At 40.9% G+C, this 26,978-nt stretch overlaps 1 protein-coding gene across 2 annotated transcripts; it reads left to right on the top strand.

The window, feature by feature from the left end:
- Positions 1-1,681: 1,681 nt before the first annotated feature.
- On the top strand, positions 1,682-21,993 carry akap8l.L (A-kinase anchoring protein 8 like L homeolog). Of its 2 annotated transcripts, none has more exons than XM_018253606.2 (12): positions 1,682-1,870; positions 8,962-9,097; positions 11,175-11,484; positions 11,945-12,047; positions 12,497-12,534; positions 12,654-12,705; positions 12,789-12,867; positions 14,879-15,020; positions 18,193-18,298; positions 18,477-18,607; positions 18,886-18,981; positions 21,263-21,993. In XM_018253606.2, exons 1-12 carry the CDS (start codon positions 1,837-1,839, stop codon positions 21,506-21,508), a joined length of 1,473 nt encoding a protein of 490 aa, XP_018109095.1. In that variant the 5' UTR covers positions 1,682-1,836; the 3' UTR covers positions 21,509-21,993. The 2 variants fall into 2 exon arrangements, with proteins under 2 accessions (XP_018109095.1, XP_018109096.1); XM_018253607.2 differs by lacking the exon at positions 1,682-1,870 and adding an exon at positions 1,943-2,086.
- The last annotated feature ends 4,985 nt before the right edge of the window (positions 21,994-26,978 follow it).

The raw sequence follows: 26,978 nt of genomic DNA, 5'->3' as shown, positions 1-26,978 counted from the left end.
AAGTTATCCCTTGGCAGGAGGCTGAGAGGTTATTAGAAAACATCTTTCTCAGCCCTGTAGGACAATAGAACCCTTGGGCACCAAACACTGCTTAGCTCTACTGTAGAGTTGCTGGGCAGAAGTTGTGAGACCTGTTGCCAAGACTTGACAGAATATAGCCTATTTCGAAATGTTCCGTAGGGGGTCCGGGGAGGTTGCCTGAGCAGAGGAACTGAAACCAGGATGAGCACCTAATCCATCACTTGTGTTACACTATACTGGAGAACCAGCGCCCCCTTCACTTCAGTATATGGAGTGACACTTGGGTGAGTTAATTCTTGTGCTACACTAGACTGAAGAACCAGCGCCCCCTCCACTTCAGCATATAGAGTGACACTTAGGTGAGTTAACTGTCCTGACTCAGTATCAACTCTGCTTGGATCTAATTGTTGTTACTGGTCCAATACCTGAAGACCATGTTTGCTGCTCTGTAGGTTCTGGATGAATTTCCTGTCAATCGATTCCCAGTTATTTGATAATAATTTAGCTAGCTGTAATGTTGCTCAGTAATCGGAGTGGGCTGCGGCACGAATAATGGAGCTCAGGATCAGCCATGCCAAATAAATGATTGGGTTTCATCTGGTGTCTGTTGTGTAGGAAGGAAGCGGTGACCCTAAGAATCCTATTGACTCACTATGAAACCCTCATAAACTATAGCTGTACTTTAGGGTTGCTTGTAGTTCTGCGATGCACTTGAGTATCGCACATCATTGTTATGGTGAGCATTGGGTCAGTTCCTAACATCTATTCTGAAGGCTTCTGATATCACCTTGTCCTACATCTCTACCAGGACATTCATGCTTCATATTCTCCTCTAATCAGCTTCTGCCTGGCTCTAGAATTCCCTACCATGTGACCCACCAGACTCTCCCCTTCCCATTAGTCCATAAGACTCCCTCACTTATAGGAGCCTCCTCCATTCAATCAGGATTATCCCTCATGCTCCTACCACACTCCATTATGTCCCTACCATGCAATCTTATATTGCCTGCTGCTTCATCTGTCCTGTCTCCTAATCACTATAATTTGCCCCTAAATTAATGGCAAGCTCTGAATGTACCTACCTACAGGCAGAGCTTGGAGCATGTTTGGGGGCGTGGCTAGGGGCATCATGAGGGAGTGGCCAAAAAAAAGCCCATCTGTGCTAGGAAACAGCATGATAGTACAGCAGAGTGTCAGCTCACTTGCTAATTGCTATTCCAATATCCTGGTGGTGATTCTGATTCATCCATTAGGCCTGGAGACAAAACTGGTCCCCAAAGTCCCTTTGGTACAGTGAAACAATGAATAGAGGATGTTTTTAATATAAGTAAATGACTTCTGTGAGATATACCATGGCCTGGATGAATGAAAATCTTCATAGTCATAATAGAGGGTGTTGTGAGATCTAAACTAATGGAATTGCCATGTTTAAAGCGGGCCAAATGTTACAGGAGGCCTTGCTTTAAATACGTTTCTGACGCACCTCCTAAATGACTTCTATTCGCACTGTGCCTTTAAGGGGCGTGGATTAAGGGGGCGGAACATGACGGACATTATTTGCAACAAATGAAAAGGAGAAAAGTAAGGGCTTGGCACACAGGAAGGAAACCCTAATTATTATAAACAATAACAGGTAGGCCATTTGATCCGGAAGAGGTAGGGTCAAAGAATAAATCGGCGTCCAATGCTAAATCGCTTCTATGAGTGATCAAAGAAAGGGCCAATCAGATGTTGGCGGATATGATAGGTCGCCTATAGTATCAGCGAGAGAAGGAAGTCGGAGAGGGGCGTTTCGCTGGCGGCTACAGCGGCGGAATGGATGACAGAGGAGGAGCTGCGTATATGGGAGGTAAAGTGTGTTGTGGGCTTGGGAAGGAGCGTGACAGGAATGAGTGTGACAGGAATGAGTCAGGGAAAGGCAATTATGGCGGGCTGAGAGCTCAAGCACAACGAGGCGGCTTCTACTTCTGCTGCTTATAAATAAGAATAGGGAACATGTGACATGTGTAAGACTTGCTACAAAGGCCTGCGCTCTTTAACTCTCCGGCTCCCCTGTGACACTTGGGTGAGTTAACTCTTGTATGTCCCCCATTCGGCTTCTTCCAATGGTACCAGCGAGTGTTGTTTCTATAGACAGATTCCTGCGCCTCTCTCATAAGCGACTGTAAGCTCCTCTGCCCAGCCAGTCATTTCAGTTGTGACTTGATCTTTTGCCGAGGAATAGATATCGCTCAGATATATATATGTGTGTGTGTCTGTGAGTGTAGGAAGCAGCTGTCACTATGACAATAGTGTGTAATTGTGTGTCTGTGTCTTTAAGGGCTTCTTCACCTTTTTTTTCCAGTTCAGTTGTTCTCAGATTGTTCAAAAGAAATAAAGATTTTTTTTTTCAGTTGCTTTGCATGTTTTATTTCTTACCCTTTTTCCACAGTTGAAGTTGAATGTCCCTGCCCCCGGTGTTTGAGTCTGGCAGCTCAGTAATTCAGGGGCAGATTCTGAACTGGTACAATTTTACAACATTGAGTTGATCCATTTCTCAGCAGCATCTCTGGAGTATTAACTATTGTATCAATTCTAACAGCTGCCTTTAAAGGGCATGTAAAATCAAAAAAATAAAATCCCATTTTTACTTTCTTTAATGAAAAAGAAACCTATCTCCAATATACTTTAATTAAAAAATGTGCACCGTTTTTATAAGAAACCTGACTGTATGCAGTGAAATTCTCCCTTCATTTACTGCTGTGGATAGGAATTGTCAGACGGTCCCTAACTGCTGAGCAGGGAAACAATCATACTTATGAACAGCAGGGGGAGCCCCCGCCTTACTCCCCAGCCATGCAGAACTCAAGCAGCTTTGTTTATGATGATCCCTAAGCAGCCCAGACCACACTGAGCATGTGCACAGTCTTAGTCTTGCAAAGATGTTTAACAAAGTTACAAGATGGTGACCCCCTGTAGCCAACTTTGAAAGCTTAAATTATTTGTTTGATTCTGCTTGTGGTGCAGTAAGTTCATGTTTATATTTAGTATACAAAATACAGCATTTCTAGCCTTATTCTATTTTAGACTTTACATGCCCTTTAAAGGGGTGGTTCACCTTCAACCAACTAGTTGTTTTCAGATAGTTCACCAGAAATAACGACTTTTCCAATCACTTTCTATTTGTCATCTGTTTTATTTTTCTAATATTGAAGTGTAAAGTGTCATTTTTCACCTTCTGAAGCAGCTCTGAGAGGGGGTCGCTGACCCTGTAAACTGTTCTAAACTGATACATTTAGTTGATACATTTCTTATCTTTGTCCGTGCTGAGCAGAATCTCTGGGTTTCATTACAGGCAGCTGTTAGAATTGATACAATAGTTGCTGATACTCCAGAGATGCCACTGAGAAATGGATCAACTAAGGGCAAGGCCAGACATGGCGTTTTTATGTTGCGTTTTTAAAAAAGCTCCGTCGAGCGTAAATAAGCAGAAACTGCACTTCCACTGAAACTAATAGAAAACGCACTATGGCAATTCTCACAGGGCGCTTGCAAGCTGAAATCCGCCACAGGACGCCAGTATTGTCGTTTTTTAGCATAAACTCCAATACGCCAATAAACTACCAAATCAATAGACTCTATGGGATTTTCAAGTTTGAACCCACACTTTACGTAAATATGCAGCGTATTTTAAATATGGCGTCCAAATTCTCGCGAGATAAATGACGCATATACTTTTTTAGGGCCAGTGACGTAATTACGTTGTGTTCTGACGATCATTCCTTCTCCATTTTGCATGTAAATAGTTTTTTCCATTTCTAAATAGCTTTTCTATTTCCAGCCAGCGGAATTATGGGGAAAGAGAACAATGAGAAGTGCATGTTGGGAAAACATATCTACGTGTAAAAATGCATGAAAAATGCATGTTGACGGTTGCGTGTGTTTTTTACGCCTGACTGAGCTTTTTTAAAAACACGACGTAAAAACGCTGGACTTGCGCTAAATGTTGCAAAATTGTAACAGTTTAGAGTCTGCGCCTGAATTACTGAGCTGCCAGACTCAAACACCAGAGACAGGGACATTCAACTTTACACTTAGAGTTTAGAAAAACAGTATAAAATAAATAATGGAAAGTAATTGGAAAAAAGTCTTTCTAGGGAACAATCTAAAAACAACTGAACTGAAAAAGTGTTTGAAAGTTGAACTACCCCTTTAATGAAACTCAGGGATTCTGCTCAGCAGGGACAAAGATAAGAAATGGATCAACTAATCATGTGGCGTTCGGCTAGTGTTGCCGGTAAAACACCTGCCAAGGCCGGGCCGGTATTACAAATTTACCGGCAATGTAGCAGCCGGTAAATTTGTAATACACCTAACAAAAGCCTGTGGCCTGCCCCCCAGTCTGGTGAAAACTCACCTTTTTGTCGGCTTCTTGCGGCTTGAGCGTTGTGGCTTCGCCCCTTTTGACGTCACGGCCCGCCCACATTTTTAAAAATTGGCAACCCTACCTGTGGCCATCCATTTCAGTTCAGTTGGTTTTAGATAGTTCACTAAAAATAGACTTTTTCCAGTGACTTCCTATTTTCTGTTTATGACCGTTTTTGTAATAATGAAGTGTAACGTTTTAGATAGTTCACCAAAAATAAAGACTTTTTCCAGTAACTTCCCATTTTCTGTTTGTGACAGTTTTTCTAATATTGAAGTGTAAAGTTTAATTTTTCACCTTCTAAAGCAGCTCTGGGAGGGGAGGGGGTCGCTGACTCTTTCATTGTTCTAAACTGATACATTTAGTTGATACATTTCTTATCTTTGTCCCTGCTGAGCAGAATCTCATTACAGGCAGCTGTAGTTAGAATACAATAGTTGCTAATACTCCAGAGATCATTATCATCATCATTTATTTATATAGCGCCGACAAGATACGCAGTGCTTTAACTTAGTTATAACAAACAGGGAATAAATGGTTAATAACAAACAAGGGTTACAGAGTACAATAGGATTAGAGGGCCCTACAAATAAGAGTATACAAAGTAAAGCTTAGGGTACAATTGAGACATTAGGATTTTAGAAACAATTTTGTGATTTATGATACAGCAGTGACTGATTAATTAAGGTACATTGAATAAGCTTCTTTAAAGGGATACTGTCATGGGAAAAAAAACATTTTTCAAAACGCATCAGTTAATAGTGCTGCTCCAGCAGAATTCTGCGCTGAAATCCATTTTTCAAAAGAGCAAACAGATTTTTTTATATTCAATTTTGAAATCCGACATGGGGCTAGACATATTGTCAATTTCCCTGCTGCCTCAAGTCATGTGACTTGTGCTTTGATAAACTTCAATCACTCTTTACTCCTGTACTGCAAGTTGGAGTGATATCACCCCCCTCCCTTTCCCCCCAGTAGCCAAACAAAAGAACAATGGGAAGGTAACCAGATAACAGCTCCCTAACACAAGATAACAGCTGCCTGGTAGATCTAAGTACAGCACTCAATAGTAAAAACCCATGTCCCACTGAGACACATTCAGTTACATTGAGAAGGAAAAACAGCAGCCTGCCGGAAAGCATTTCTCTCCTAAAGTGCAGGCACAAGTCACATGACCAGGGGCAGCTGGGAAATTGACAATATGTCTAGCCCCATGTCAGATTTCAAAATTGAATATAAAAAAATCTGTTTGCTCTTTTGAGAAATGGATTTCAGTGCAGAATTCTGCTGGAGTAGCACTATTAACTCATGCAGTTTGAAAAAAATATGTTTTCCGATGACAGGATCCCTTTAAACAGGGTGGTCTTTAAGGAGCGCTTGAAAGTTTGGAAAGAAGGAGAAAGTCTGACAATTCGAGGCAGAGAGTTCCAGAGAAAAGCAGAAGCCCGAGAGAAGTCTTGTGGATGGGAATGGGCAGAAGCTGCTAAAAAAATGTAGCAACTAAATGTAGCAAACTGTAACAGTTCAGATGCTTCTGGATCACTGAACTGCCAAACTGAAACCCCTGAGACAGGAACATTAATCTTTAAACTTAAATTTTGGGAAAACCGTAAAAAATAAAAGATGAAAAGCAATTGAAAAAAGTCATTGTTTATGGTGAACACTCCGAAATAAGTGAACTGACAAAAAGTGTTTGCAAGGTGAACAACCCCTTTAAAGTCTGGTTGATTAATTACCTCTGTGTTAGCTTTAAAAGGTATCAGAACTAGGATCAACTGGCCCCCCTCCATTGTTCCACTTTAGATTCAGCCTGTAAACCCCCTGTACAGTTCACACCTGTAAGGACCTGCATTGATCACACCTCAGACTGTAAGTGCCCACACCAGCACTTATCCAGACTGTAGGAGCAGCACTACATAGTACAGTAACTATTGTTCATCTTGAAGGTCCTGATAAGCTTTCTTTTCTCCTACCTTGACTGTCAGTGTGTGCCATACTCTGCCGGCTCTGTTTGTGGGGGGTAAACCTCATTGGTGTCTCCAAGGTGTTGAGTGATAAGTGATATCCCTGCAGGGAGCACCGACTATTTGGCTTTTTGGTGTGCTACCACCGGTAATGTGGGTATCGACTTCGCATTTCTTGTTATAATGTGGGTGTGGTTTTAAAAGGGGGAGCGGTTAACACTGGGTTCCACTATCTTCCCTCCATGCCACAGAAGTTGGACAGAACTGCGCTAATGTATCAGTTTAGAGCAGTTACCGAGTCAGCGACCCCCCCCCCCGAGCTGCTTTAGAAAGACACAAAAATATGAAAAATGAAACCTTGATATTAGAAAAACTGTCACAAATAAAAAATAGAAATTGAAAGAAAGTCTTTATTTCTGGTGAATTACCTGAAACCAACTGAACTGAAAAAAAGTATTGGAAGGTGAACAACCCCTTTCAGGCAGTGAACTGTTCCCTAATTTCAGCCTCCTGACCTTCCCTATCAACCCAGCAGCAAATCTTATCCTCAATTTGGTTGGCCAAACTGTTTCCCCCCAACTGACAGTTAGGTCCATAAATATTTGGACAGACAACTTTTTTTTCGAATTTTGGTTCTGTACATTACCACAATGAATTTTAAATGCAACAACTCAGATGCAGTTGAACTGCAGACTTTCAGCTTTACTTCAGTGGGTTGAACAAAAAGATTGCATAAAAATGTGAGGAACTAAAACCTTTTTTTAACACAATCACTTCATTTCAGGAGCTCACAAGTAATTGGACAAATTTAAAAAAACTGAAAATAAAATGTTCATTTCTAATACTCGGTGGAAAAATCTTTGCTGGCAATGACAGCCTGAAGTCTTGAACTCATGGACATCACCAGATTCTGGGTTTCTTCTTCTTTAATGCTCTGCCAGGCCTTTACTGCAGCGGCTTTCAGTTACTGTTTGTTTGTGGGCCTTTCTGTCCGAAGTTTAGTCTTCAACAAGTGAACTGCAGCTCAGTTGGCTTCAGATCAGGTGACTGACTTGGCCATTCAAGAATATTCCACTTCTTTGCTTTAATAAACTCCTGGGTTGCTTTGGCTCTACGTTTTGGGTCATTATGAAACGCCTCCCAATCAATGTGACTGCATTTAGCTGGATTTGAGCAGACAGTGTCTCTGAACACCTCAGAATTCATTCTTGTGCTTCTGTCCTGTGTCACATGATGGACAAACACTAGTGTCCCAGTGCCACTGGCAGCCATGCACACCCAAGCCATCACACTGCCTCCCAAATGTTTTATACATCATGTGCTATGCTTTGGATCATGAGCTGTTCCACACCTTCTCTATACTTTTTTCTTGCCATCATTCTGGTAGAGGTTGATCTTGGTTTCATCTGTCCAAAGAAAGTTTTTCCAGAACTGTGCTGGCTTTTTTAGTTTTTTTTTTTAGCAAAGACCAATCTAGCCTTTCTATTCTTGATGCTTATGAGTGGCCTGTACCTTGCAGTGCACCCTCTGTATTTACTTTCATGCAGTCTTCTCTTTATGGTAGACTTGGATATCGATACTCTACCTCCTGGAGAGTGTCGTTCACTGTTGTGAAGGGGTTTCTCTTTACCATGGAAATGATTCTGCGATCATCCACCACTGTTGTCTTCCATGGACGTCCAGGTCTTTTTGCGTTGCTGAGTTCACCAGTGTTTTCTTTCTTTCTCCAGATGTACCAAACTGTAGATTTTGCTACTCTTAATATTGTAGCAATTTCTCAGATGGGTTCTTTCTGTTTTTGCAGCTTAAGGATGGCTTGTTTCACCTGCATGGAGAGCTCCTTTGACCGTATGTTGTCTGTTCATAGCAAAATCTTCCACATACAAGCACCCCCCCCCCCCCAAATCAACTCCAGGGCTTTTATCTGCTTCATTGATAAAGGAATCACCCACACCTGCCCATGAAATAGCCTTTGGGTCAGTTGTCCAATTGTGTTTGAGCCCCTGAAATGAAGTGATTGTGTTAAAAAAAAAGGCTTTAGTTCCTCACTTTTTTATGCAATCTTTTTGTTCAACCCACTGAATTAAAGCTGAAAGTCTGCAGTTAAACTGCATCTGAGTTGTTTCATTTAAAGTTCATTGTGGTGATGTACAGAACCAAAATTAGAAAAAAGTTGTCTCGGTCAAAATATTTATGGTACAAAAAAGGAGGGTTGTGGGTGTGTGGGTACACTCCTAAATATAAACTTTATTCAAAAATCTTGATACACTGCAAACATCTTGATACACTGCAAACCCAGTACCATAAGATTCTCTACGAGATACATTTATATCCTGTGTGTTGTGGGAGTTTGAACCGCTCCAGTATACTAGCGATAGGTCCGGGGCTGGATGCACCCGGGCCATAAAGTTAGTACGTCGAGCGCAAGCATGAAATTGCATATTAATTGATTAAGTATTGGAACAAGTTACTATGGACTCGAGATTGAGATTAGGAACCCCTGGTGTAATGCTGGATGGGTGTATATATCATATTCAATGTTGCTAATCTTGTTCATGTTCTACATTCCAGGCTATGACTCTTACAGATATGACTACGGGCAAGATTCCGGGCACAGCTATAGCTCCAAATCCTGGCAGACTTCCTACCCTATGTCCTCCAGCGATGGACATGGTGATGGTGGAGAGGGGCACCACATGACAAGCAGGTAACAAGAACATTCCTGAGCCTTCAAATCCTTCTCCATGTCTGCTGCTCCAGTTTATGGGGTCTGAATCAACCAAACCAACTGTACTGTAGACTTGTTCCTCAAAGAACCAACTTGCATCAGATCACTAAAGGTGGGCCCAAATGGTCCTGTTGGGCTCATTACACTTGGATATTTAGAGCTGATGCTTGTTGCTAGCCATAAATAGGACTTATTGGGCAAATACTTAAAGGGGAACTATTGCAAAATGAGAATTTTATATAAGCTTCATCATACTGAAATAAGTAACTTTCTAAATACAAGCAGTTAAATATTCTGTACCATTTCTGAAATAATCAAGTTTATCTTCACTGTTCCTCTCTCAGCATCGGTTTCTCCTCATTCTTTCTTCATGCAGCAGTTGGGTGTCAGATATTCATTGACAGTTAGATCCAATATATTTTATAGCGGGGCTTCCTTTCCTAGCAGATTATACTGGAGTCAGTTATAAGAGTAAGATTTAAACAAAATAACTGCCTTTTGCACAAATTCTGCATGTAGAGAGACATGATGTCTGGTGATTTTAATAGAATGAGCTCTAATACATCTTCTAGGCAAAAGGAGCCCCCCCATAAGATATATTGGATCTAACTGTTAATGAATATCCGACACCCAACTGCTGCATGAAGAGAGAATGAAGAGAAACAGATGCTGAGAGATGAACTTGATTATTTCAGAAACGGTACAGAATTTTTAATTGATTATAATTAGGAAACTTCTTATTTCACTATGATAAAGCTTAAATTAAATTTTGATTTTCGTGATAGTTTCTCTTTAACTGATATGTGAACAGCTAGCTCAGATATTTGTCACACTGGGTAGGCGTTTCGATCAGCTTGATGTGCCCAAATGAGGTTTCTGCTTGTTTGGTGACCTGGCCAGACAAGCTCATCATCTCACTAAACAACGTGTTGGTATATATGGCTAGTCTATTCTACAGACTATAGACTGTGTATATACTCTATGTATATGTAGGGTAAGTAAGGGCAGATTGGAGCAAGGCATTTAAAGAGAAAAATCCCAATGTAAAACCTATACGTTTATTAGCTCGAGGTGGCGGTATTCAACCAAAGGAGAAGGACAACAGGCACCTCACAGATCCCACAAACAGGCTTGAAAAAACTGAACTTTATTTTAGAGCAAAAAATAAATCCATTCATAGCCTTATGCGTTTTGTCATGTCCGGCACTTAATCATTGGCTTGAACAAAAGGCACGCAGGTATGCCAGATATATATCCCAGACCCACCAATCACCAGAATACATCCATTAACCAAAAGAGTAAAAAAGGTTAGGGGCATTAAAAACAATCTACAAAGAGGAAAAAGGCTTCCAAGGGCATGTACCAATAGCAATCATAAAACAGTGTATGTATCACACATTCATACAATAATATATTATACGTATAATGTTTATACAACAAGTCATAGATAAGTAATTCATATTGGCAAAACTCAAATCCAATTACGTTGAATTATTCATAGTTTTATCGTAACAAGATACATCAAAGTTGTAATTCAGACCCTGAGGTTGTCTTGTTTTCAACATAAAGATCCAGTTAGCTTCTTTTTTTACTTAAAAGTAGGGATGCACCGAATCCAGGATTCGGTTCGGGATTTGGCCGAAGCAGGCGAACCGAATCCTAATTTGCATATGTAAATTAGGGGTGGGGAGGGAAATCGCGTGACTTTTTGTCCCAAAACAAGGAAGTAAAACATGTTTTCCCCTTCCCACCCCTAATTTGCATATGCAAATTAGGGTTCAGATTCAGTTCGGTATTCGGCCGAATCTTTCGCAAAGGATTCCAAAAAAGTGGATTCGGTGCATGCCTACTTAAAAGCCTGGATAGATTGCCTCCTCTAGGACGTTGAATAACCTTTTCAATACCTATCACAGAGAGAAAGGTTACATTACCCTTAGAACAATCAAAAAAAATTGAAAATTTGAAGCAAGGGTTGCTGCACAAAGTGCCACTGAGGTCTTTCTCTAGCCTGTGCTTTTGTTTACTGTTTTGTCTCCTGTGCATTTTCTCCCTGTAGATACAATTCCTACGACATGAATGACCGCATGGGGTTTGGCTCCGCTGAGCTAGGTATGGGATATGGCAGCCGTCGAGAAATGCGTCAGTCATACCCTCCCCAACATGGCTGGGGTGGAGGACACCGTGGAGGAATGCGGGGAAATTTAGGGGCTTCAGGAGGAGGCAGAGGACCAGCACGGCCTCCCCCACTTCTCAACCCTATGCCTTTCTCAGAAATGGCTGGTTTTCAAGGACTGAGGGCATTCACTGGGAACTCTTATTTTGGAGGAGGATTTAAGCAGAAGACTAAGAGGCTTAATAGGGAAAGGGTGAGCATAAGAGCCGACACATGGACCTGTATATGTATATAAGGCCTGCATATGTCTATAAGACCTGTGTATACAGGGCCGCCATCAGAAATCACGGGGCCCCACACAACAAAATGTTCTGCCCCCCCTCGCCACAACGAGGAAGGGCCCTCCTTGGTGGTCATAGGCCTGCACAGGTGGTCAGGGCCCTGCACGGGGGTCAGTGGCACGCATTGGTGGTCAGTGGCACGCATTGGTGGGCAGTGACCCGCAGTGGTGGTCAGTGACCCGCATTGGTGGGCAGTGGCACTTACCTGGGCCCGGGAGGACTGTCCCCCCTGATGGCGGCCCTGTGTGTATATGTCTGAGACCTGTAGATGTGTCTATGAGACCTGTAGACTTTAGGAGTGTATTTTGAATGTTCATAAGGTAGGCTGACTGTTTTTTCTTTGAACACATATTGTGCTCTATTATTTTACAGAGTCGACAGAGAAGGGCTACAGAAGATGAAGGGCCCTCTCCAGATAAAAAAGGGAAGCTGGCAACCAGCACAGAGGACGTTGAGGAGGCAGAGTCAGATGGGGGTGAAAGATTGGGTGGCAGTGAAAATAATTTATGTATATTTAAAAAAAAATGGAGGGAGGACATCACAATAATAGGTCCAGTGAGATCATAATAGAGGAGGAGAGGCAACGCAGTACCCCACAACAATGTCGTAGGTGGTGTTTCTCATAGCCATCCCCACAGTATGTTCTGCAGACAAAACATAATAAATGAAATCCTATATCACAGATGTTGTTTCAGGTCAGATCAGTGGTTTATGATATATTTTACCATGTACTAATGGCATACTGTTTGCCTGCTTCAGACTGTAGTAGGTCACGGCTAGAACCAACCATTTCTTCCACAGTCTTATAAAATAATAGCTGAGCAAGGAGGTAGGGAGTGGGAATAACAAGCAACTAAGGGAGGATGCAGTGAGGATTCTGGATGTGGTGATGAGGTCATTAATCATCTGTACCAAATTTTCCAGATGGAGCGAATGTGGAGTCTGCAAAGGGCACTAAGAATGTAAGTGACATTATATCTGAGGTTCATTGTTTGTCGTCATCTATCAATAGAGAGAATGGTTATTTAGGCTTTACAAATACAAGCTGCAGCTCGGCTGTTTATGCACATATTCCTTGCAGGATGGGGATGAGAACAAAGTAGATGAGAAAGAGGCTGTGGACACTGAAAAGAGTAAGTGTTTTATCGTCTGGGCACATCACTCATATGTAATGCCACTTCTCAGGCTGATTGCATGTTCATATTTGCACTTGTAGGTACAGAAGAGAAAAAGCTATCTGCCCGGAGGCAACAAGAGACACAAAACAAGCGCCTGCGAGACCGAATGGTGGAGAGGTCAGTAATCTCATGGGTTCCCTCCACTGATCCTAGATCCAAATAATCCAAATTTTAAAAAATTATTTCCTTTTTCTCTGCAATAATAAAACAGTAGCTTGTACTTGATCTAAACTAAGATCTAATTAATCATTAGAATTTTCACAAATGGCTGAGCACTCTACTAATATCTTAGAAGATTCCCACTATCCATGTTTGTGGGTGGTGCGGGAGATGAACTTATAAATTTATACTGTAGGCAAAAGTATTGCTTATTTCACACTTGGTCATTTTACTTCAAAATGCGATCTTTATTGATTATTTTGAGATCACCCAGTTCATCTTCAAATATAAAAAAAAATTAATTAATTCATGGATATTTACAATAATCAATATATTGATTATATCTGCACATAAATGAATTACAAAAAGTTATAGAGTGATAAAGTGCATGTGTTTATATCGACCGGTTAAAGGGCATGTAAAGGCAAAAAAATAAAATCCCATTTTTACTTCAATGAAAAAGAAACCTATCTCCAATATCCTTTAATTAAAAAATGTGTACTGCTTTTAAAATAAACCTGACAAAGGCTGTTGTGATATTAAGCTCTATAGTTAGTATAGGTATAGGTATGGGTATATAGAATTTAATTAAAAGTAGAGAGGGGTGTGTGTGTATGGATCAAAAATTCAAATAGGGTATGGTGCGCTGAGACAACAGTGTGTGTATGGATGCTGGGTTTTCATTTGGAGGGGTTGAACTTGATGGACTTTGTCTTTTTTCAACCCAATTTAACTATGCAACTAACTATGTATGTATGCAGTAAAATTCTCCCTTCATTTACTGCTGTGGATAGGAATTGTCAGACGGTCCTTAACTGCTCTGCCGGGAAACAATCATACTTATGAACAGCAGGGGGAGCCCCCGCCTTACTTCCCAGCCATGCAGAACTCAAGCAGCTTTGTTTGTTTCCCTGTAGAGCAGTCGGTGACTGTGTAGAGATTTGTATTGGATTTTATTATTGCCTTTACATCCCCTTTACTGTTTCCAACTCCAGCTGCAGGGACAAAGATCATGGAGCCAGATTTAAACAGATAAACTGGGATTCTATTTGGAGGATTATTTTGCTGCAGCCACTGGTTCTGCAGAGTTGAAGAAAGTTTGTATTAAACAATACAAAAACTATAAAACCCACATTCGATTACATGACAATACAGGACCCAGTGCAGTCTGTATATTCTGATTATTAATCAGTCTTGCTGTATCAGCTTCTGGCAGATATTATTTGACTAGTGCTTTTTTGATTTATGACGATCCCTAAGCAGCCCAGACCACACTGAGCATGTGCACAGTCTTGGTCTTGCAAAGATGTTTAACAAAGTTACAAGTGACTTTGGTGATCCCCTGTGGCCAACTTTCAAAGCATAAATCATTTGTTTGATTAGGCTTGTCGTGTAGTAAGTTATGTTTAGTATAAAAAATACAGCATTTCTAGCTTTATTCTATTGTACACTTTACTTCCCCTTTTGCGCATGAAAATTCATTGTCCATTTTTTATGAAATTAAATACACCTATATTTAATTTGCAATTCATCAGTTACATGCCTCCATTATATACAATTACAGGAAAATTCATGATCAGTCCAAGTGAATACTGCACAGTATTGTGCCCATAACAGTATTAATGCTGCTGTTTATATTAGGGATGCACCAAACCCAATCAAAGTGCTTGGCCGAACTGAATCCAAAAAGTCATGTGTCTTTTGGTCACGCAAACAAGAAAGGCAAATTTCGTGCTGTGCTAGTGGTTCTCTTTCATCCTTCTTTCCCTAATTTACATATGCAAATTATGGTTTGTATACAGTTTGGGATTCGGCCGAATCTTTCACCGAGGATTCCACCAAATCCTAAAATAGTGGAATCCGTGCATCCCTAGTTTATATGCAGTGTCTTCTAGAATAGAGGCCTTCATTAAGAAATAAGGATACGCTTGGTTTGTTGATTCAACATCTCTTAATTCTTTTCACTCAGGATTCAGTTTATCTGTTCACTCTGCAAGTTCCGCACATTTTATGAGGAAGAAATGTCAACTCATCTCCAAAGTGACTTTCATAGGGAACATTTTCGCTACATAGGAGGCAGGCTTCCCAAGCAGCAAGCTGATTTCCTAGAGGTATGAGAGATAATTTCATTTTACTTAGGTCAGTGCTGTCCAACTAATTATATTATAAATAATAAAAACCAACTGTAAAGTTGCTAGGAACTGAACATTCTATAACATACTAAAAGTTACCTCAAAGAGGAACCACTCCTTTAATGGTGGTCAGCGGGTCGTGGATTGGGTTGCGGATAAGGGAGTGGTAGTTGTGGGTCAGGTATTATTATTTTATTATTAACATGTATTTATATAGCGCCAACATATTGCGTAGCACTGTAAAGTAAATGTGATTATACAACTACATCACATGAATTACATATATAGAATATATGGAGTAACAAACATCACAATCAATACAGGTACAAAAAGGTGAGGAAGGCCCTATGCATAGGCATACACTCTAAAGCAATGATCCCCAACCAGTAGCTCGCGAGCAACATGTTGCTCTCCAACCCCTTGGATGTTGCTCTCTGTGTCCTCAAAGCAGAAGCTTATTTTTGAATTCCAGGCTTGGAAGCAAGTTTTAATTGCATAAAAACTAAGTAGAGTACCAAGTAGATCCTCTTGTAGGCTGCCAGTCCACATAGGGGCTACCAAAGAGCCAATCACAGCCCTTATTTGGCACCCCAAGGGACTATTTTATGCTTGTGTTGCTCTCCAACTCTTTTTACATTTGAATGTGGCTCACGGGTAAAAAAAGGTTGGGGACCCCTGCTCTAAAGGGAAGGGAGTAATACACAAGGTGTGGGAGTGGGAAAAATCGAATTAAGTGGGTGAGAAATGTGGTACTGTATGTGGTGTTGCGTTTGGTAGTTAAGCAGAGTGAGGGGAGGCTTCTCGAAAGAAGTGCGTTTTCAGAGATTTCTTGAAAGCAGAAAGGTTGGGAGAAAGTCGGACAGACCGTGGGAGAGCGTTCCAGAGGAGGGGTGCAGCCCTTGCAAAGTCTTGAATGCGAGCATGTGAGGAGGTAATGAGAGAAGAGTTGAGTAGTAGGTCAGTAGAGGAGCGTAGTAAGCGAGTGGGTGAGTATATAGAGATGAGTTCAGAGATGTAGGGTGGGGCAGAGTTATGAAGTGCTTTGAAAGTCAGTGTCATTAATTTGAATTTGATTCTGAAAGGTAACGGAAGCCAGTGCAGGGATTGGCAGAATGGCGAGGCAGAGGAGGAGCGGTTGCTGAGGTGTATGAGCCTCGCAGCAGTGTTCATTATGGACTGGAGAGGTGACAGTCTCTGGAGGGGGAGGCCAATTAAAAGAGAGTTACAGTAGTCTAGACGTGATATGATAAGAGAGTGAATAAGAATTTTGGCAGCGTCTTGGGTGATAAATGATCTTATTTTGGATATGTTTCTTAGGTGGAAGTGACATGATTTAATAAGTGACTGGATATGAGGAGTGAATGACAGGGCAGAATCTAGGATAACCCCAAGGCACCGGGCCTGGGGAGAGGGGGTGAAAGTGGAATTGTTAACTATGATGGATACTTCGGGGATGTTACTGGTGTTAGTTGGAGGAAAGAGAACCATTTCAGTTTTAGAGAGGTTTAATTTAAGGTAGCGTTGCGACATCCAGGTAGAGATAGTGGACAGGCAGGAGGAGACGCGAGTTAGGAGTTCTGGGTTGAGATCAGGAGATGAGAGATAGATTTGAGTATCGTCAGCATAGAGGTGGTAGTGGAAACCATATTAATTTATTAATTTGCCAAGGGAGGAAGTATAGAGGGAGAATAGTAATGGTCCCAGGACAGAGCCTTGAGGAACTCCAACAGAAAGAGGTAGGGGAGAAGATGATACTCCATTGTAGGAGACACTGAAGGAACGATTGGTGATGTAAGAAGAGAACCAGGACAGGGCTGTGTCACGAAGGCCAAGTGACTGGAGGGACTGGAGGAGGAGAGGGTGATCTACAGTGTCAAATGCGGCTGAGAGATCAAGCAGTATTAGTAGTGAGAAGTGATTGTTGGCTTTATCGGTTAAAAGGTCATTAGTTAGTCGAGTCAGGGCAGTTTCCATGGAGTGTTGTGGCTTAAAACCAGGGGTCCAGCAGGTTATTGTCAGAGAGGAATGTGGTTAGTCGGTTGTAGACTAGGCGCTCAAGTAGTTTAGAGATGAAAGGTAGCAGAGAGATAGGTCGGAGGTTGTCAAGATTGGAGGGATCAAGAGAGGGTTTTTTCAGAATGGGGGTGACGAGCATGTTTTAGTTGAGAAGGCAACAGTCCAGTTGAGAGCGAAAGATTAAATAGGTGAGTTAGGCAGTGGGTAAATATGCGGGTCCAGGTTTCAAAAATTAGCACCTAGCAGACTCAACCCGGGGCCCTTTAGTTGGACAGCTTAGATTTCCTCAACAGCTTTTTACTCAGTACTGTTATCTGCTCTGTCTCAACTTCATTTATCTCAGCACAAGCATTGTACTCTCCAGCTGTGCACTCAAGTGCTTCCACCTCATTTGCCGTCACCTTTTTTTCTCTAAATTTCATCACATTTCCATGTTTCCTGTTTGCCCCACAATGATCTTAAAGGGATACTGTCATGGGAAAACATGTTTTTTCCAAAACACATCAGTTAATCGTGCTGCTTCAGCAGAAATCTGCACTGAAATCCATTTCTCAAAAGAGCAAACAGATTTTTTTTATATTTAATTTTGAAATCTGACATGGGGCAGGCTAGACATATTGTCAGTTTCCCAGCTGCCCCAGCCATGTGACTTGTGCCTGCACTATAGGATGGAACTACTTTCTGGCAGGCTGTAATTTCTCCTACTCAATGTAACTGAATCAGTCTCAGTGGGACCTGGATTTTACTATTGAGTGCTGTTCTTAGATCTTCCAGGGAGCTGTTATCTTGTGTTAGGGAGCTGCTATCTAGTTACCTTCCCATTGTTCTGTTGTTAGGCTGCTGGGGGGGAGGGGCGATAACACTCCCAACTTGCAGTACAGCAGTAAAGAGTGACTGAAGTTTATCAGAGCACAAGTCACATGACAGGGGGCAGCTGGGAAACTGACAATATGTCTAGCCCCATGTCAGATTTCAAAATTGAATATAAAAAAATCTGTTTGCTCTTTTGAAAAATGGATTTCAGTGCAGAATTCTGATGGAGCAGCACCATTAACTGATGCGTTTAAATAAAGATATGCTTTCCCATGACCGTATCCCTTTAACTGTTCTCCTTACACCTCCATCTTCCTGCCAGGAATATGTCAAACACAAGGCCAAAAAAACAGAGGAACGACGCTTGGTTGTAGAAGACCTTAGTTCTACCGTTCAACAAATCTACCGTGACCAAGACCTCACTCAGGGTAAGTTGCTGAGCTGCATCTTGTAAAATATGTAAGAGCAACAAGGAAACGTCGCATGAAATGATTTCATACTTAATAGCCAGCCCTGAACGGGCATAGAATACTAAAATGGGACTTTGTTTTCCTTGTTGCTTGATCTGCCAGTTAGAACTGACAGATTTCCTTTTTTACTGAACAGGTCTGGGGCTGGAACATTTTATCAAGAAGGTGGAAGCTGCTCACTGTGCGGCTTGTGATATCTTTATTCCAATGCATTTTGCTGCCTTGCAACGACATCTCAAATCCCCGTTACATAATCAGAACAGACGGGTAAGCTGCACGTGTTTCTATATAATTCCGCTACAGATCTTTATACAAAGAATGCGCCTATTTGGTTGTATGATTCTCTTCAGCGGTCTGTCCATGGCTGTTTTCTGCTCGGTTTTACAGATGACTAATAACTGAATGTGCCACATAGTGGGAATGTTGGAGGGTTGCCCTGTGTATGGCTGCAGTTAGAATTGTGCTCTCCAAGAAATGAATATGATTCGGTTGATCTAGCCCTTTTCATGTTTAAATTAATTGTGTTTCCGTCTCCCGATTCTCAGAATACGATGGAACAGTCTAAAAAGTCTGCTTTGGCGGTTGCACGAAGTATCCTGAATAATAAGCATATCGGCCAGAAACTGCAGCGCTACATAAAGGTGAGAGACTCGCAAGCTAGTGATGTGCGGGTCAGGGTATTCCTGACGCGCACCTGGCCCTAACCCGCCCTCCGTCAGCCCGCGCCTAACCGCATGTGCACTTCCGGGTTCCTTTTATAGACCAGCGCCTCCCTGCTGATGACGTCACAAAAGGGTGGGGCGAGCAGGCGCGTGTCTATAAAGTTGGAAGCCGGCATTTGAAGGTGGTGGACGGGGAGAGCAGAAGAAGAGCTCAACCACCACCTGCCACCAGCGAAGAGCAGTGCGTGGTCGACCTAAACCTGCGGGTATTGGGTCGGCCTGCACATCACTATCGCAAGCAACACTGGAAAGTCAAGCGTTCGATTGAAGAAACAACTCTCACAAATATTCAAGTTTTTGAGAAACAAACAAAAAAAAAAAAATCAACTATCCATTTCTCTTTGATTTAAATGGTATCTCAGTATGTCGGAGCTGGAGCAATGAATGTTCCGAGCTATTCCAGTTATTTCTCGAAAACTAGGATTGTGAAAATTTTGAATCATGCAACTTTGCTTGGAAAATCATTCACACAAAGCTGGTGTTAACCTTATTGAACAAAAAGCTCCAACCTCAACCTTTGATAAATGTGCCCCTAAAGCTGGCCATAGATGCAAAGATATGTGTGTGGTGTCCCGACATTTTTCGAGCCATAATATCTCTGCATGTATTGCCTATCTGACGATATCAAAGGGAAACTTTCACTACTATTTGTCAGACATGACTTTCCTACGATAGCTGTCTGTGATTTAATGGCCAAAACATTGTCTGATTTGTTCTTTTATAACTGTATTTAATCGGAATAGTAAGTGGTTGATCGGGAGATCATTTGTCGGATATATAGTGAATAAAGTACCCCCTCTTGTAAAATAGAAGGATATTATAAGTTACCGAGGAGTTTCAAGACCATATAAAAGTACTAGGCCGAAGGCCGAGTGTTTTTATACAGGTCATGGAACTCCGAGGTAACTTCTAATATCCTCATATTTTGCAACTGTGGGTACTTTATTTATTATAATACACACGTTTCAGTGAGTCATGTGACAGAAATGACATCAGAACTCACCGTTTATAACTGATGACATCAGAACTCACCGTTTATAAGGATATAATTTACAAGATATTCATGGCTTTTGTGTATTATAAGGATATATCTGCACATCTATGGCCAGTTTAAAGGGGAACTATAGCGACAACGAAAATGTAATATAAGCTTCTTTATACAGAAATAAGAAACTTTAAATAAATACATTGAATTAAAAATTATGTACCATTTCTGAAATAATCAAGTTTATTCCTCTCTCAGCACCTGTTTCTCTTCATTCTTTCTTCATGCAGCATTTGGGTTGCCACTCAGCCGGTAAAACACCTGCTAAGGCCGGGGCAATGTAGCTGCCAGTAAATTTGTAATACCCTTGGCCCGCCCCCAATCTCCTGGGAACGTATCTTTTGTCCTCCTTCTGGTGATCTCCGCGACACGGCCCATCCCCTTTAACGTCACAGCCCCGCCCTCTTTTACATCATGGCCTTTTGTTCCCGCACCCCACCAGCTGGTAAATATTTTAGGAAATGTGGCAACCGTACTGTCAGATAATCATTGACAGTTAGAGCCAGTATATATAATAGGGGGGCTCCCTAGAAGATGTATTACAGTTCACTGTATTAAAATCACCAGACATCATGTCTCTCTACATGCAGGGTTTGTGCTAAAGGCAGTTATTTTGTTAGATTTTGTTTCTACTGGAATCAGTTATTTGGTGAACTCTAATACATCTTCTAGGCAAAATGAGCCCCCCCCCATAAGATATATTGGATATAACTGTCAATAAATATCTGACACCCAATTCATTCAACAGAATGATGAGAAACCGATGCTGAGAGAGGAACAGTGAACATAAACTTGATTATTTCAGAAACAATGCAGAATGTTTAATCAATGGTATTTAGAAAGTTTCTTATTTCAGTATGAGGAAACTTATATTGAATTTTAATTTTCGCGATAGTTCCCCGTTAAGTCTTTTCACTACATCTGTGACCTGTAATGTACAGTAATACTTCCTTATATTGCCGTCCAGCGTCATGCTACAATCTCTATCATCCTCATCCCTATATTTCCATTTGATTCTCTCAGGAAGCCGAAAAATGTCATATAGTCCATTCTATCACTGCACTGGCTGAAGAAGGGCAGGACTAATTTATTCATAGTACAGGGGTGTATAATGAGAAATACAATTTGTTTTTTTGTTTTTTTTTGTTTGTTTAGGGTGAGAATCCTTTTACAGATGATCAAGAAGAAAATGTGGAAGGTGAGAACCCCACTGGAGATATAGTCACTGAAGCCGACACACTGGAAGATGAAGCGCCGGCAGCAGCAGAATGTTCCCCTGATGAATCAAGCGTCCAGTCTTCCCATGAGCCAGCAGCTGGCGAGCAAGATCCAGGTACAACGGAGAACTTTTCCCCACAAGGATCATGGGAAGAACAAGAAGGGGCGGATCTTATTGAGTGAGAACTGAAAAAAATAAATAAACAGGAATTTTTTATAGACTTAAAGGGGCAGCAGTGTTTACATACAAACAGCTTATTGTGGACATTTCTTTACCTCAGTAGAACATCTGTGCAGTTCCATAGCTTATTGTCCCTATAGTCTTTATGATACCCGGGGAGTCCTTTTTACTTTGGTGTAAGGCAAGTTGGTTTGTGAAAGTGACAGAATCACTCATTGCCTCGCCTAATCTCAAGCAGGGAAAATCCTTTTACATACTTAAAGCGACACTATCCCTTTTTAGCTGGTTTATTGATGAAACAAAAAAATATGAACATATAATAAAACATAGCAACTTTAGTATAAGGCAATATAATCAGCGCTGATATTGTCTCCTTAAGGCAGGGCCACGTTAGATCAGTGCAGGGAGGCATACATTGTTGTTTAATTATAAACTAACCTCATCTTTTTCATGTCTTTATTTATCATTTAGATATAGAAGGCAATAATAGGATGGTCCTTAAAGGGCTGGTTCACTATCCCAGGAGAAAATGCCTTGGAAATCGGCTGGGTCAAAGGGGTGGTTCACCTTTAAGATAACTTTTAGTATGTTATAGAGTGGCCAATGCTAAGCAACTTTTCAATTGGTCTTTATTTTTAGTCTTTGAATTGTTTGCCTTCTTTTTCTGACTCTTTTCAGCTTTCAAATGGGGGTCACTGACCCCATATCAACAACAAATGCTCTGTAAGGCTACAAGTATTGTTTAGGGATGCACTGAATCCACTATTTTGGATTCGGCCGAACCCCTGAATCCATTGCGAAGGATTCGGCCGAATACGGAACCAAATCCTAATTTGCATATGCAAATTAGGGGTGGGAAGGGGAAAACATTTTTTACTTCCTTGTTTTGTGACAAAAAGTCACGTGATTTCCCTCTCTGCCCCTAATTTGCATATGCAAATTAGGATTCGGTTCAGCCGGGCAGAAGGATTTGGCTGAATCCGAATCCTGCTGAAAAAGGCCGAATCCAGAGCTGAATCCTGGATTCTGTGCATCCCTAGTATTGTTATTGCTATATGTTATTACTCCTCTTTCTATTCGGGCCTCTCCTATATTCCAATCTCTCATTTGAATCAATGCATGGTTGCTAGGATTATTTGGACCCTAACAACCAGATTGCAAACTAGAAGGTAGAAGCTTCCGTTACTGATCGGGGAAAGGTAAGAAGGTAGAAGCTTCAGTTACTGATCTAGGAAGGGTATACGTACTCTTCTCTGCTCACTTCTATTGCTGAAGTGACAGGCCTGAGACCTGGACAGAACTGCAGATGGCCCTTTGATGCACATTCATGATATTCACAGCGTTTAACTGCTCATATCATGAAAACTAAAACATTATGATCAATGAAAATTGCAAAAGTGCTAGAAGGATGTTGAAAGTCAAAGCTTAAATGCATAGTTAACCTTTAAATTGAGTTTTAGTATGATGTAGACAATTTGCAATTGATCTGTTTTGATATTTTGTGGTTTTTAGAATTATTTAGCTTTTATTAGCAAATCATTGCAATTATAATAGTAATTAGCAAAGTAAGAACAGTAGCAGCTATCTGGTTGCTAGGGTGCAGTTTACCCTGCCAACCGGGCAGGGGTGTGAATAAAAGATGGGAAGCGGACTAGCAGAGGGCTGAATAGAAAGATAACAAGTAACCATAAAACTGAAACCTCACATAGCTTTTTGGCTGCCAGAGTCTGTGACCCCCTTCTGAAACCTGGAAAGAGGCAGAAAAAAATTAATAAAAATGAAGACCAATTCAAAAGTTTAAAGGGGCGGTTCACCTGGTTAACATTTATGTTATAGAATTATTTGCCTCCTTCTGACTCTTTCCAGCTTTTAAAAAAGGGGTCACTGACCCCATCTAAAAAACAAATGCTCTGTAAGGCTACAAATGTATTGTTATTACTCATCTTTCTATTCAGACCCTCTACTATTCATATTTCAGTGTCTTATTTAAATCCATGCATGGCTGCTAAGGTAATTAGGACCCTAGCAACCAGATAGCTGAAATTGCAAAGTGGAGAGCCGCTGAATAAAGTCTAAATAACTCAAAAACCACAAATAATAAAAAAATGAAAACCAATTGCAAATAGTCTCAAAATATTCCTCTCTACATCATACTAAAGGTTAATTTAAAGGTGAACAACCCCTTTAAAGACTGTAACATGCCTAATATGATCAAACAAAATATGTTTTAAAGGAGAAGGAAAGGATAAAAGTAAGTAAGCTTTATCAAAAAGGTCTATATAAATTCACCAGTAATTCCTCAAAGTAATGTTGCTCTGAGTCCTCTGTCAAAAGAAACACCACATTTCTTTCCTTCTATTGTGTACTCATGGGCTTCTCTATCAGACTTCCTGTTTTCACCTTAAACCACTAGGGCTTGAGCATGCTCAGTTTGCTCCTCTCCCCCCCTCACTCCTCCCCTTCCTGCTGTAATCTGAGCCAGAGCTATGAGTGAGCAGGGAGAGGCTCTGGCAGGAAGTGATGTCAACAAACTAATATGGCAGCTGCTATACTAAACAAACAGAGAGCTTCTAGAGCTGATTACTCAGGTATTGTAGTGGTATAGCTTGCACTATTGTGGATAATCTATTGGCAATAAACTGCTTCGATAGCTTTCCTTCTCCTTTAAAGCTCTTCCTGTTGCTAAAACAGTGGCCTTCCATTTCTAGGAGATTGTCTGTGTGCAAAGTATCTGTCTCTTGCTATAGCACCTCTCACCTGTTCTGCGCAGAGGCATTGCTTTCCCAGGCTGCAGTCATTTGAATGTACAAGAAGCCACATGACAGATCCCTCGTGTTTAGATCCTGGAAAATCCCTTCATTAGAAACATTAAAGAGGTGGTTCATTTTAGTTTGTTACATAACTTTATTTTTTATTAAGTCTTCATTATTTATTTGAAATAATTTAATGAAATTATTTTATTTCATTATTTATTTTTTTATGTTTTTTTTAATTGTCTTTTTCTTTTGACTCTTTCCAGCTTTCAAATGGGGGTCACTGACCCCATCTAAAACACGAATGCTCTGTAAGGCTACAAATCTATTGTCATTGCTACTTTTTATTACTCGTCTTTCTATTCAGTCCCTCTCCTATTCATATTCCAGTCTCTTATTCAGATCAGTGCATGGTTGCTAGGGTAATTTGGACCCTAGTAACCAGATTGCTGAAACTGCAAACTGGAGAGCTGCTGAATAAAAAGGTAAATAACACAAAAAGCACAAATACTAAAAAATTAAAACCAATTGCAAATAGTCTCGGAATATCACTCTCTATATCATACTAAACGTTAACTGAAAGGTGAACAACCCCTTTAAAATAATATGCTTTCCCTTTAAGGGTGGAGTCTTGCCATTGGGCTGTTATTAGAAGTGATGGGTGAATAAATTTGCTGCGATTTCCACGTTTCGCTGCCGGTGAATAAATCCCGCAAAAATTCCCAGCATCAAAAAACTTTGGACACGCGTCCAAAAAGTCGCTTGCGCCTAAATCGCTGCACGTCAACATTATTCGGATGCCCATTGACTTTAACGTAGGCGTCAAAATTGACGAGTGTCCAAAATTGATGCAGGCGTCAATTTTTGTGTTTCCCAAATTTTTCGCTGTGAATTTTTTGGCGAAACGAAATGGGAGAAAGTCTCCCATCATAGTTATTAGAGCCAGAAAGAAAGGAATCCAGCTATAGAGAAAGAAATATACTGTGCATATAGTATTAACTGAACCAATAGCATTTGTACTGTATGTAGCGTATAGTGCAGCTGCCGGCTTCATTATCTGCATCATACAATTAGAAACTCCAACAAGTAAAGTACTTTGTTGGGGGGAGGAAATCAAAGCATAAAATGTGTTTTAAACGTTGCTGCTCCTTTAAATTTTCACTACAGGGGAAAGCCAATGGCGCCAAGAATACGCAGACTGGACATAATATATATCTTTATTTTCTTTTTAAACTTACAATTGAAAGTTTTTAGTTTGGGATAGAACTGTACTTTTTTTGTCAGCTGTGACCTTCCAAATAAAAACGAGGGTAATGTCTCGAGTGATTCCTTACGCAGAACTGGACACAAATTACAAGTTACTGAGGCTCATTTATAAATGTTGGGCAAATTTGCACCTGGGCAGTAACCCATAGCAACCAATCAGTGATCCACTTCTTTCAGCCAGCTGCAAGTTGGATACTTGTGAACAAGGGGGCTACACCAAACCTCCCAACTGTCCTGTTTTCTGCGGGACAATCTCGATTTTGACAGCTCAGCCCACAGTTCTGCGATTTTTACTGAAATGTCCTGAGTTTCTCTTTGATCTCCTGCACTGACCAGCCAAAAAAAGATAGTATTTGAAACTTAATTGAAATAAGCGGCTTTTTGACAGAAAGGCCCAGAACACTCAGCACCTGCACATATATATTTAAGACAAGCAAAGATACAATTGTAACTATTTAAAGCGCATGTAAAGGCAAAAAATAAAATCCTATTTTTACTTTCTCTAATGAAAAAAGAAACTTATCTCCAATATACTTTAGTTAAAAAATGTGTACCGTTTTTATAAGAAACCTGACTGTATGCAGTGAAATTCTCCCTTCATTTACTGAAGTGGTTAGAAATTGTCAACTGCTCTGCAGGGAAACAATCATACTTATGAACAGCAGCGGGAGCCCCCGCCTTACTTCCCAGCCATGCAGAACTCTAGCAGCTTTGTTTGTTTCCCTGTAGAGCAGTCGGCAACTGTGTAGAGATTTGTATTGGATTTTATTTTTGCCTTTACATCCCCTTTACTGTTTCCAACTCCAGCTGCAGGGACAAAGATCATGGAGCCAGATTTAAACAGATAAACTGGGATTCTATTTGGAGAATTATTTTGCTGCAGCCACTGGTTCCGCAGAGTTGGAGAAAGTTCTTATTAAACAATACAAAAACTATAACATCCACATTAGATTACATGACAATACAGGACCCAGTGCAGTCTGTATATTCTGATTATTAATCAGTCTTGTTGTATCGGCTTCTGGCAGATATTATTTGACTTGTGCGGTTTTGGTAATTTATGACGATCCTTAAGCAGCCCAGATCACACTGAGCATGTGCACAGTCTTGGTCTTGCAAAGATGTATAACAAAGTTACAAGATGGTGACCCCCTGTAGCCAACTTTGAAAGCATAAATTATTTGTTTTATTATTAAATTATTATTATTAAATCCAACCCAGCCCACCAGCACCCTCACACAACTCTAACCCAGCAGCGCTCTCATCTGCCCCTAACCCAGCCCACCAGCACTCTCGCACAACCCTAACCTGGCCCAGCAGCGCTCTCACCCGCCCCTAACCCAGCCGGCACCAAATGTGTTAGGCTACACCTGTCCTAATAAATACTTTTGAACTTTTTTCTACTACCTTGGTACTGTATTTATTAATTGTGGATCTCTTCACCTACTTTGAG

This window comes from Xenopus laevis, chromosome 3L (genome assembly GCF_017654675.1).
Source record: "Xenopus laevis strain J_2021 chromosome 3L, Xenopus_laevis_v10.1, whole genome shotgun sequence".
Classification (NCBI taxonomy): domain Eukaryota; kingdom Metazoa; phylum Chordata; class Amphibia; order Anura; family Pipidae; genus Xenopus; species Xenopus laevis.
Note: the sequence above shows the minus strand (reverse complement) of the source record. Positions and strands in the feature narration are given on the sequence as shown.